Raw genomic sequence first — 13,126 nt, forward strand, 5'->3', positions numbered from 1 at the left:
GTTGTTTCTATAGGTTAACAACCAAGGTTTAGTGTCCTGGGAACAAATAGAAAATAATTAAATGAATCAACATAGGTCAGTGTTCTTCATTGTAAGACCCCCTGACTATTTGTTTATTGAGCCTGTGTGAAGCTTCAGCCAAAGCTGAATACGCTTCACAGGTCCAACAGGCAACATGACCTTTCTCATCATGTGGTGCTACACTTTGCCCAGTGCTGGGGGGCTTCTTTAAGGGAAACAAAGCCCCCTGTGCCATCTTGGAGGGCATGAACAAAGTGCTGTGAAGTGCAGCCCTTGCCAGTGCTTTCCTCCTAGAGTTCCATCTCTCTTAAAGGACCCCCAGCACTGAGAAAAGTGCAGTGCTGTGCTGAGGACAGTAGGGATGTGCACAAAACCAGTTCGTCCGGTTCGGATCCGAACCGGGTCCGAACCAGGAGGGGGTGGTTCGGTTTTGGTTTTGTCTGAACCACCCCCTGGTTCGGTTTGGATCCGAACTAGTTCGGATCTGAACCGAACTGATTCAGATCTCAAAAAGTAGCTAGGATGGTAGCTGGCACCCAGGGGCACCTATCACCCAAACCCCAAAGCAATCGGACACTCATACGATTTTTTATGAATTTTGGGAAAATATTTTTATTTTTTCTCATATGATATAATGGGACTCGAACCAGCCCATTATTCCTTATTGTGGAGCACCCATGGGTGCCAACAACCACCCAAACCCTGAAGCAATCAGACACCCCTATGATATTTTATGAATATTTGAAATATTTTTAATTATTTTTCTCATAGACTATAATGGGACCCGAACCAGTCCATATCCCCTATTGTGGAGCACCTAGGGGCACAAAAGCGGGGTGGGTGGTATACAGGCAGGGGTGCCTACCACCCAAAAAATCCCAAGGCAATTGGGCACTCCTCTGATTATTGGTGAATTGTTAAAGTATTTTTGAATTCCTCATAGAGAATAATGAGGATTGCAGCAAATGTATAGCTTCACGTCAGGGGGAAAGGGGTGTCATAGAGTGGAGTGTGGTGGGTGGTAGTTCCTAGGGTGGTCAAGGAAGCTACCTGAATTATTTGAAAGGAATTGGGGGAAAGGGTGATTTTTGGTTAATTGTTGAAGTTTACGCGTCTTTAAGGTTTTTCCTCATAATAAGTTATAATGGAGCTTTCAGCAGCCCCATAAGTGCACTTGGGGGGTGCTGGGGTGCAGAGCGAGTGGTGGTGTAGTGCACATAGGGTGCCAACCACCCCCATGGGTTTCTAACCCATGGGGTACAGGGTTCTCTTATTTCTGAGGTATTGAGTGTGGATTCTATGATAGCAAATGAGATTTTCAATGAGACACCATGAATCCACTCTAACTTCCAAACAAATCTATGTAATCAAGACACAACCATGACAATAGACAAAACAATAAAAGCTTGAAAATCAGATGTATCCAAACAACCGTAAGAAAGAAGATCAGACCATAATAGTAAGGTCTAGGATAAAGAATATGAAACACTTCAAAAATTTGCATGTCATCTTTGCACAGGGGCCATGTTAAACTTCTCCATATCTCTTTATCTTCTTTGTATCCCTCCAGTTTTAGTCCTGAAAATATTGTTCTCCACATCACACATCAGATGTACATTTCAATATGTCCAAACTGAAAAGATAAATGCAAATAATTGTCCAAGTCTGAAAAGATTTTTCAACTCTCAAAGAAAAATAAGTTATTTAAGAAAATAAGTAAATAAGAAAAATAGTAATTTTCAGAAGTAATATTGGTAAGGTATCCAATTACAATAAAGTCAGTTTACTGGGAATTTATAACAGTCTAATCCCCTCGTGTGGCAAAAAATTGAAATTACGACTTGCAAAAAGTTCCATCTATGTTCAAAGTAAAGGAGAGGGGGAAGACTAAACACAGCAAAAACAAGATCCAGTGAGATAATTAAATCCTGCACCCAGAAAATGTCCAAACTCTTTACGATGAGATCCTTCTGATTTAGTACAAAGAACTTATCTCCATGAGTAATAGTATTGTAGTATCCCCAGTATTGGTGTGGATTACTGCATGCAAAGTATCTCCATAGTGTTCAACAGTGGAGAATCACACTGCAATGCGGGGGGGGGGATTTTCACCAATCTGTCCTTCCCTCGGAAGTGAGATTTAATAGGGATGTGCAAAACGATTCAGGTACAAAATGATTTGTACCTGAATCTGGCAAATTCGGGTGAGTTGTAGACAAAACAAATCACCACTGTCCTCAATTACCCAGATTCGGGTACAAAACAAATCACCCCAGATCCAGATATGAAAAATTTGGAGTTTCAGACCTCCACTTTGTGGTCAAAGTGGCTAGGGTGGTAGTGCCTGATGGTTGGAAGCTACCACCCAAATTTCAAAGAAATTGGGCAAAGAGGTGATTTTTAAAGAACTTTTGAACTTTTGAAGAACTGTAAGCTTTTTCCTATAAGGAATAATGGGGATTTCAGCAGCCCCATAACTCCACTTGGGGCGTACCAGGGTGGCCCAGATTGAGTGGTGGTGTGGTGCACTTTGGGTGGCAACCACCCCCAAACCCACAAGCCCATGGCGTACTGGGTTTTGTTGTTTCTGAGGTGTTCTGAGAGTAGATTCCCTGGTAGCAAATGAGAGTGGATTCAATGTTGGTCATCCCCCTTATTTCCTATGATAAAAATCTTAAAGATGTGTAAACTTCAAAAATCATTTAAACATCATCCCTTTGCCCAATTTCTTTGAAATCTGGGTGGTAGCTTCCTTGCACCCATTGGACACTACCACCCACCACAACCCACTCTGTGCCACCTTGGTGCCCCCCATGTGGAGCTATAAGTTTTCTGCAATCCTCATTATTCCCTATGGGGAAAAGGTTAAAGATGCGGCAACTTCAAAAATTCTTTAAAAATCACCCCTTTGCCCAATTTCTTGAAATTTGGGTGGTAGCTTCTATCCATTGAGCACTACCACCCACCCCACTCTTTTGGCCCCAGGATCTTTTTAAAAAATCTGAATCAATTCTGATTTGGATTCAGGAAATTCGGGTACAAATAGAATCTGGGGTTATTGGGGGGGGTGGTCAGATTCAGACCCAAAACAAATCAGGGGTGTTTTGATTTGGGTACAAATTGAAATGAAAAAATCGATTCATGCACACCCCTAATATTTAACATGCAGAAATATGCCCCTGAGGCTCATGAAGCCCTCTGGAACATTTTTTTCTTCATGTTACATCGTACTTTTAAGGGAGTAGAGAATGGGGGGGGGGGAAACTGCCTCCCTCATGCATAGTACAGTGCCAGATTACTAAACACTGCAGAGGCACTTTGCATGCAATGCCTCCACAGCTGCCCATTGTTGAGTGCTGTCCATTGTCTACATGCCCAGGTCATTCATCCTCAATACTCTCTTCTTCATATACAAAATAATTGGCATCAGTTAGGGATATACAGTACCTGCACATGCACATGTACGCGTGCGCACGCGCGCACACACACACACACACACATACAGAGAGAGAAACCAAAAGAGCAGAAGAAAACCAATCAGATTTATCAGAAGCGAAGTGTCTAGCCAAAACATTCTAAAAACTCATTCCATATTTTCTTTTCCATATGTTTGTAAAATGTTTTTCTTCTATATTTATTATTTATTTGTTTGATTTCTATACCGCCCTTCCAAAAAATGGCTCAGAGCAGTTTACACAGAGAAATAATAAATAAATAAGATGGATCCCTGTCCCCAAAGGGCTCACAATCTAAAAAGAAACATAAGATAGACACCAGCAACAGTCACTGGAGGTACTATGCTGGGGGTGGATAGGGCCAGTTACTCTCTCCCTGCTAAATAAAGAGAATCACCATGTTGAAAGGTGCCTCTTTGCCAAGTTAGCAGGGGTTAAGCAATCCACTCTTTAAAAGCCCACTTTGCCATTTCTCCCCATCCAGTTTTGACTGTCTGGAGTGCTGGTCTTTGAGCATTCAGTCTTATAATACCAGGCATTTGGCATAATGGTAGCATGATCTTCCTTAGTCAATGAAAAATATTGTATTAGTATTTTAGATTTGTATCTTTATTTTTAAGAGTCCACATTTTGGAAGTACCACCTGTCTGAAGATTGAGAAAGACTTTGTTAATCTTTTGGGTAAAACGTCAAGACTACTTGCTCCATTTGGATTTCAGGAGTCTGGAATGTGCTTAAAATTTACAAAACAATGGGCTGGATTACTGATTGTACTTCATTGACTGAGGAAGATTTCAAAACTTGATTTTAGCACCACAAGTTTCACATTGTTTAATGTATTATATTATCTCAGCTTTGTGTTGCTTGTATTACTATCTAAAGTATTGCCAATTGTATCATGTTTGTGTATACTCCTATTCCATTGATAATATAGCTTGTTTCAGTATCAGTTAGAAACTTATTGATTGTCTGTTCAGGACTGTATCTTCCCTTGAAAATTCTCAGATGCTTCCGGAATGAGGTCCTGAAATACACTTTGATGCCAATCCTAAGTAAAATGAATGTACTTTAACCACTTCTGGTCACTTTCCACAGGCCCATAATGTGAAAGTAACACAAGGATCCATATTCATCAGATATGACCTGATGAAAAAATTGTCCAGCAAACAAGTACAATTCAATCCAATACAAGGGTGTGGGATACACTCTTGTGTCATATCTGGCTGTATTTCTGGAGGGCCTTCCTAAAAATTGAACAACAGGTTCCCTTTCATTCTTCTTATAAGAAATCTTTGGTTTTGCCTTTAGCAATAGCAGTGGCATTTCAAATTGCCCCTTTTCTTCCTGGCAACAGACCCGCAATGGCCCAGGTAAAGAACCAATGCCATGGTGTTGGACCCTTTCCTCAGTGCAATACTGGGGGGAAATGACTGCCCCCTATAGTTACAGGGCACTGTCTTTTCTTCCATGTAGCAGAGAAAGGATGCAATGTCATGAGAAGGCAGTCTGGGCCACTTGCAAGGAAGAAAAGTAGTAATTTGAAATGCTGTGGCCATCAGCAAAACTGAAGAATTCCTAGAAAAAAGAGAAGGTGCTTGTTGTTCAGTTACTGGGCAAGCCTACACCCCAAATTATGCATTGAGCTGATCTAACGTATCAAGTCAATTTGATGCGGCCAACCCTCAAAGAATCATTAACCCAGTGCACAGGATCAGGATCTGAATGGATCCGATACTAATTATTTTTCTATGCACATCTCTATTATTTAGATATCTCTCTCAGTGCCTGATAAAGACTCAACTGCCCAGTCAGATTCTTAGCTTCACCGATACCTTCTGAAATTTAAATTCAGTGTTTCCCCTTCCCTTAAGTAACAAAACAGAGGAACTATAGTCTTAGGTGATATGCTAAGCATTTTCCAAATAAACACAAAAAAGGAAAGTGGGGCAGGGCTAGACTGAAACAGAGCAGCCTCAAATGTGATATTATGTTGCAAATGAGTGTGTTCTCAATTTTTATCATCATGGGGGTTGTCTTTTGATTGTACTTTCTGGAAAGATAGCAAAACAAACAAACAAACAAAAACCAAAAAAAAGAAAGAAAGAAAGAAAGAAGAAGAACTAGCTGTCCTAAAGCAAAAAATATGTGTTTTTCCCCTACGATAATTCCTCTTTATCTGTGTAACTCTTTTGAATACTTACTATAATGTTAGTCCTTTTATTTTTGTTGAGAATCATCCTTTCTTATGAGGAAACTGAGTCTGTTCTTTCTTTCTTTCAGAGCCGAGTAAATGTGTATGCTGCTCGGACACCAGCTGGAACATCTGCTCAAAATATACTGCATTGGAGCCAGGTATATGTGCCCATGGTTATATTATTATTAATTGGTAAAGGGTTACAATTTGGAACAGTGCTCTACAAGTGCAGAGCATAGTGGAAGCAAACAGACTCCTACAGAAAGCAGCATAACCACTTCAAATTCCCCCAAAGCTACTGCATAACAATTTTTTTGTTTGTTTTAGTCAGCGCCCACTAAAAAAAAAATCCTCCAGTGCATTGCCTTCTTTGACATGGTATCTGTCTTTTACACCTCTGGGCTTCGTGCATGCATGGAAATCACATCGGGAACTTCCCAAGTTTCTTCTCTTGTTTCAGCAAGAACCCTGCCCCCATCCCTTATGCGGCTGCACCTTTCTTTACCCTTTCAGTCATTCATTGTCTGAGCTTCAGTCAACTTCATTGGGCACTTTTCTGAGCTTTCCTTAAAATTAAAAGAAGATTGCTTTCCTAACTGTATTCTATTTTTATTCTTTGGGTAGTCTTCACTTTGTGTTTTGCATTATTTGTTACTTTGGTTCTCCCTGCCATTTCACCCCTTCCCACTTCTTCCCGTCAGTAGACATACCACCAAAAGTTCTTTCACTACGAGCTTACCAGCTTCTGTCCATAGTTTTTTCCAAAGGTGATGGGGAGTCACCAGACTATGTGCCTACCTGGCCTCACTCCCCAGATCCAGAAGAAACTTTTTTTTAATGCAAATGATCACCTCAAGCCTAAAGACTGAGAATTGACTAATGCCACCCTGTTGCCCGAAACCTGACAGACCATACTTGGTTTCAAGGCCCCATGCCTTAAGATTGAAAGGTACAGCATCCTCAGAATCAAAGACAATGTTATGACTATCTCTATGACTGCTGTCATCAATCCAGAGACTAAAGGATATTAGCATTCTTTGCGCAATCTTACTATTCAGACTATACGAGGATGACCTGTACCAAGATGTGGACAGGACAGGCACAGTCATGCTCAGTATCAAACAGTTGATTGGTGCAGTGAAGACAATTGGCCCCATACGGATGCCTACAGGGATTCCTACGTCTGCCAGTCTGATAAGAACCAAGAGGAGGGTTTATGAGATATAGACTACAAAGCTTACAGAGGATCCCATAGATGCCCTTTTTGAGGTCTCCTACCTATATTGGCTTTTGCTGTTTTGCTTTGCATCGGTAGCACAAACATTGGTCCCCAGATCACCGCCATGGGCACGACATAAAAAATACATCCTCTAACCCAAGGTTACCATCTCTTTGATCTAGGAATCTAGGAAGCTGCCTTCTGCCGAATAAGACGATTAGTCCATCTAGCTCAGTATTGTCTACACAGATTGGTAGCAACTTCTCCAAGTTTGCAGGCAGGAGTCTATCTCAGCTCTGTCTTAGAGACACCACAGAGGGAACTTGGAACCTTCTGCATGCAAGCATGCAAGTGCTCTTCCCAGAGCAGCTCCAGCCCCAGAGCAGGCCCATCCCCTGAGAGATGGGGTTTGAAGTGCTCGCACATGTATTCAAATAGTCATTCAAATAGTCATTCAAATGTGGACTAGGGCAGACCCTGCTTAGCAAAGGGGACAATTCATGCTTGCTGCCACAAGGCCAGCTCTCCTCCTATCTAGGGACTCTATTTCACAGCCACGGCTGCCTCAACAACCAGCAACAGCCCTGGTGTCAACTCCATCTGCACCCTTGGATGCACCTTTAGAAGTACTGTCCCCTGTGCAAACAGACACCGGGAAGCCTCATGAGGAACACCAAGAGGAAGAACAATCAGGCTCAGATCAGGATGTGGAGGACTCGGATGAGGATGGTCCATTCCCAACACTCAAGAGTTAGCTTCCTGTGGGTGATCCCTGAACAATCTTTCCTTCAAAGTGCACACCCTCTTTGGTGATAAGATAGACAAAACTCTTCAAAAGGTGCAGAAGTTGAAGAGCTTTCAGCCATCCACTTCTCACTCTATGAAGCAGAAAAGATGGACTCACAACCAGTCATCTAGAGCTTCATCACAGCAAAACTATTCCGACCATTCCTTTTGTAACACACATTACTTCTCCAACAGGAATCAGCCCTACAAAACAAACAAGGCAGTTCCTTAGAAGCAGAGAACCTCCACCTATTCTAAAAAGCAGTTACTCCAACTGTACCTGACATACACATGTCTGGCCTCGAATCTGTCTTCTTGGAGATGCATTACATATGACCACTAGGTTTTGACCATAGTCTGCATTAGGGATGTGCACAAAACCGGTTCGCCCGGTTCGGTTCAAATTCAAACTGGGTTTGAACCAGGAGGGGGTGGTTCGGTTTTGGTTTTGTTCGAATCACCCCCTGGTTCGGTTCGAATTTGAACCGGTTCGGACACCCAAAAATTGGTCAGATGGTAGCTGGCACCCAGGGGTACCTGTCACGCAAACCCCAAAGCAATTGGACACATTCTGTTCTCCAATAGAGATAGAATGGCGGGAATGGAGATAATGTGAAAGTGTGTTTATACAATGTAGTGGTTTAGTTCTCTTCAGTCCAGAATAGGCTGGAGCCCACCATCATGCTTCAGGATGGTAAACTAAGAGGAATGGAAAAAACAAGCACCACTGTGCGAGCCTCTAGAACTCTTTCCATAGCATTTTCTTGTAGAAGAGTACCTATTTCCTCCTGTACCAGCCTGGTAAGAAAAGTGGTGACAATCCAGGAGAAAGCTGACCTTTCTGTAAATCCTAGGGCATAACCTATGCAGACTAGGGATGTGCGAACTGGGATTGAGATTTTCAATGAGACACCATGAATCCACTCACTCTCATTTGCTATCATAGAATCCACACTCAGAACACCTCAGAAACAACAGAACCCTGTACGCCAACCCATGGGGGTGGTTGGCACCCTATGTACCATACACCACCACTCACTCTGGGCTACCCCAGAACCCCCCAAGTGCACTTATGGGGCTGCTGAAAGCTCCATTATAACTTATTATGAGGAAAAACCTTAAAGACGCATAAACTTCAACAATTCACCAAAAATCAGCCCTCTGCCCAAATCCTTTGAAAAAATTCAGGTTGCTTCCTTGCCCCTTCCTGGCACTACCACCAACCCCACACTGCTCTAGGCCACCCCTTTGCCCCCGACGTGAAGCTATACATTTGCTGACACCTCCATGCTTCTTTATGGAGAAAAACCTTAAAGACGCGTAAACTTCAACAATCACTTAAAAATAATCCCTTTGCCCAATTCCTTTCAAATAATTCTGATAGCTTCCTTGCCCACCCTAGGAACTACCACCCACCACACTCCACTCTACGGCAGCCCTTTCCCCCCGACGTGAAGCTATACATTTGCTGCAATCCTAATTATTCTCTATGAAGAATTCAAAAATATTTTAACAATTCACCAATAATCAGAGGAGTGTCCAATTGCCTTGGGGTTTTGTGGGTGGTAGGCACCCCTGTCTGTCTACCACCCACCCCGCTTTTGTGCCCCTAGGTGCTCCACAATAGGGGATATGGACTGGTTCGGGTCCCATTATACTCTATGAGAGAAATAATTACAAATATTTCAAATATTCATTAAAAATTGTAGGACTGTCATATTGCTTCAGGGTTTGGGTGGTTGTTGGCACCCATGGGTGCTCCACAATAAGGTATAATGGGCTGGTTGTAGTCCCATTATACCCTATGAGAAAAAATAAATATTTTCCCAAAATTCATAAAAAATCGTACGAGTGTCCAATTGCTTTGGGGTTTGGGTGACAGGTACCCCTGGGTGCCAGCTACCATCCTACCAATTTTTGGGTGTCCAAACCAGTTCAAACCTGTTTGAACTGGTTCGAATCGAACCACCCCCTGGTTCGGTTCGAATATGAACCTACAGCTCGAACCTGATGGCTGGTTCGGTTCGAATTCGAACCTCCGAACTACCCTGGTTCCTATTCGAACTGGTTCGAATTTGAATCGGTTCACACATCCCTAGTCTGCATAGGTTATGCCCTAGGATTTACAGAAAGGTCAGCTTTCTCCTGGATGGTCACCACTTTTCTTACCAGGCTACTACAGGAGGAAATAGGTACTCTTCTACAAGAAGAGGCTATGGAGAGAGTTCCAGAGGCTCGCACAGTGGTGTTTGTTTTTTAATTCCTCTTAGTTTACCATCCTGAAGCATGATGGTGGGCTCCAGCCTATTCTGGACTGAAGAGAACTAAACCGCTACATTGTATAAACACACTTTCACATTATCTCCATTCCCGCCATTCTATCTCTACTGGAGTACAGAATGTGGCTGACTTCACTCGATCTGAAGGATGCCTATTATCACATCTCCATATTCCCCAACATCAAAAATATCTGCATTGCCTGGTAGGAGCAGATAGAGCACTTCCCCTTGGGCTAGCCTCTGCCCCCAGGGTATTCAACAAGTGTATGGTGCCTGTCACAGCACATCTTCAGCAATGCAGTATCAAGATAGTCCTGTATCTAGATAATTGGCTCATATTGGCAGAAACATTAGAAGACACATCTGTGGCTGTTCAAAAGACTATTCGGCTCTTGGAGCAGTTGGGTCTACAGGTCAATAAATCTTAATTAACTCCTACAAGATGGAGCCAATTTATAGAGTTTGATTGAATGTACAGCAAAGTCTTCCTACCAGCAGCGTGTATCCAAGCACTGATTACCCTAGCCAAGAGGATAGCTTCAGGAGAATCTCATTCAGCAAGAAACATTCAGAACCTCCTGGGTTACATGGCCGCAACTACATGTGTTCGCCCCATGTACGCAGAACATATATAGAACAAGAAGGAAAATCCTTGTTTTGTTTTTATTTCATATAAAAACCTCTTAGAATCAACAGCAAGTGACCATACTGAGATACAAACATCTCTGTGTGGTTACTTGGTGTTTCCCCCCTACTTTTAAAATGCAAAATCAAATAGTTGGTTTCAACACAATCAAATTACCCATTCCTACCTCTTATGAATTACAAGCTTCATAAAATGGATCTATCAAAGGTGGATAATACATAAAAGGGGTCTATCAAGGGTGAATAATGCAACCTAATGAAGTTTTAGGTGAATGAAACTGGAAAGCAATGTTGATCCTCCCACTTAAATTATTCTTTATAGCTTATCCTTCCCCATTCCTTTAAAGGAAAGGAACATCACAAAACAGATTATACATAATTGCATTGAGATAATAATTTAGATTATATTTGTTCTGAATATTTTGGCCTACAATGCTTGAAGGCCAGATGATATAATTGGCAGCACACCTGGTTTGGGAACTTATGTTTCCATTGGATTTCTAATAAATAGAAGGGAAGGAAGAAATTCAGAGGGTGAGGGATAGGTGGGACAGGGAGGAGTGCTTAACCCTTTCCCCATCTACCACTTCTTCCCTCCCGCCCTCCCTCCCACCCACCCTCACCTCAGCTGGAATTACCAGATTTGTTTGCAATCGCTGTGGGGAGGAGAGTGTACAGTAGAAGCAGCCAAAAGGAAAATGGTTACACCATACTCTTCCTCCATCATTACTCTCCTGCAGATTGTACCCTACCTCCAAATTTTATAGATGTGAGATGGAGTTTTGGAATTGCCAGCTCTGGGCATCAACTAAAAATCTGGTTTGCTCCAAAGTCAGGGATGAACTGAATTCTCATAGCATTTTATGACTAAACTTGATTATCATACTTACTGCTTTCTCTTTCTGATTGTGGTGGATATTCTCCAGAAGTCTCACAGTCTGTTATATAATCTGACCTGCCCCAATTGTGATGGAGGACAGGTTTAACAATGATTTGATAATCAAGGAATGTTTATCATCAACAAAGTGGGAACTGTGGGGAAATTAAAGTTCTCATATGGACTGTGTCCTAAGCTGCCCAGCTCACAGCTCAGGGTCCTTTCCTTATAGAAGAATGATATTCATTATGATATGCAGACTGGCATATAGATAGGCTTCAGATGGAACAGATAATCTTGATCAATTTATCCTGAGGACCACCTTGGAGAATCAAGAGCAGTTATTTCTTACAGACTTGTATGCCCCATGATATTACAAAACCACATAAATCAGCTTTCAGGTATTAACATAACTAGAGATGTGTGAAGCAATTCGGGTACAAAATGATTTGTACCTGAATCTGGCCAATTTGGGTGATTTGTAGACAAAACAAATCATCCCTGTCCTCAATTGCCCAGATTCGGGTACAAAACAAATCACCCCAGATTCGGACCCAAAACATTTGGTGATTCAGACCTCCATTTTGTGGCCAAAGTGGGTTGGGTGGAAGTGCCCGATAGGTGGAAGCTACTACCGAGATTTCAAAGAAATTGGGGAAAGGGGTGATTTTTAAAGAACTTTTGAAGTTGATGCATCATTAAGCTTTTTCCCATAGGGAATAATGGGGATTTCAGCAAGCTTATAGCTCCACATGGGGAGCACCAGGATGGCCCAGAGTGGGTTGTGGTGGGTGATAGTGCCCAATGGGTTCAAGGAAGCTACCACCCAGATTTTTTAAAAAAATAAAAATTGGCAAAGAGCTGATTTTTAAATGATTTTTGAAGTTTACGCGTCTTTAAGCTTTTCCCATAGGGAATAATAGGGATTTCAGAAACCCCATAACTCCACTTGGGGGGCACCAGGGTGGCCCAGAGCAAGTGGTGGTGTAGTGAACATAGGGTGCCAACCACCCCAAAACCCACAAGCGCATGGGGCACTGGGTTTTTTTTGTTTTTGAGGTGTTCTAAGAGTAGATTCGGTAGCAAATGAGAGTGGAAAGGAAAACATCGATTCATGTACATCCCTAAACATAATATGTGTGTCCCATATTACCTAAAACTTGGCAAAAGTCAGTTTCCAATCCAGATTAGTTTGGTGAGCACCATACAAAAGTAACTGAACTCCTCAGAGCAGAATACAGCTTATTTACTAATGTATAGAGCATGCTCTGACAGCATTCAGATGCCTAAAGGTTAAACCTAATTTATTATCTTTAATCTAATGCAAACATTGTTTAGCAGGCTCTTTCTTGCAGAGTTTAGGAAACACCTTAGTTAATTAACAACACCAGAACTGGCTAAGCAGTTCGTACCTTTACTTGAGAACTTTACTTGAGGGGCAGATTACCACAGAGGCAATAAAGGCCTATGGCGGCAAATCTTGTGGGAGTGACAGAGTTTGGGGTCGGAGAAAGTTAAATCTTTTTTTAAAAAAAACCTTTCAGAACTACTGCTGGGCGGTGGCAGCAAGTGCTCCTAGCAGACGGCGGCGGAGACCTCCTCACACTGCCAGAGACTCTCCATTGCAAGGTGCTCCCCCTCCCCCTTCTG

At 42.2% G+C, this 13,126-nt stretch overlaps 1 protein-coding gene and 1 non-coding gene across 4 annotated transcripts in view; one reads left to right on the forward strand and one right to left on the reverse strand.

The window, feature by feature from the left end:
- LOC128351898 (lipase member M-like) overlaps positions 1-13,126 on the forward strand; it is a 41,670-nt gene that overhangs the window by 22,297 nt on the left and 6,247 nt on the right. For all 3 annotated transcript variants that reach the window (XM_053311914.1, XM_053311915.1, XM_053311916.1), the window contains one exon: positions 5,757-5,828. In XM_053311914.1, the coding sequence (XP_053167889.1) occupies positions 5,757-5,828 (72 nt within the window). The remainder of the gene's footprint in view (positions 1-5,756; positions 5,829-13,126) is intronic.
- LOC128352666 (U6 spliceosomal RNA) lies at positions 1,496-1,606 on the reverse strand. Its single transcript, XR_008320564.1, has one exon. It is a non-coding gene; the product is annotated as a U6 spliceosomal RNA (small nuclear RNA).

This window comes from Hemicordylus capensis, chromosome 3, assembly GCF_027244095.1.
Source record: "Hemicordylus capensis ecotype Gifberg chromosome 3, rHemCap1.1.pri, whole genome shotgun sequence".
Lineage (NCBI taxonomy): Eukaryota > Metazoa > Chordata > Lepidosauria > Squamata > Cordylidae > Hemicordylus > Hemicordylus capensis.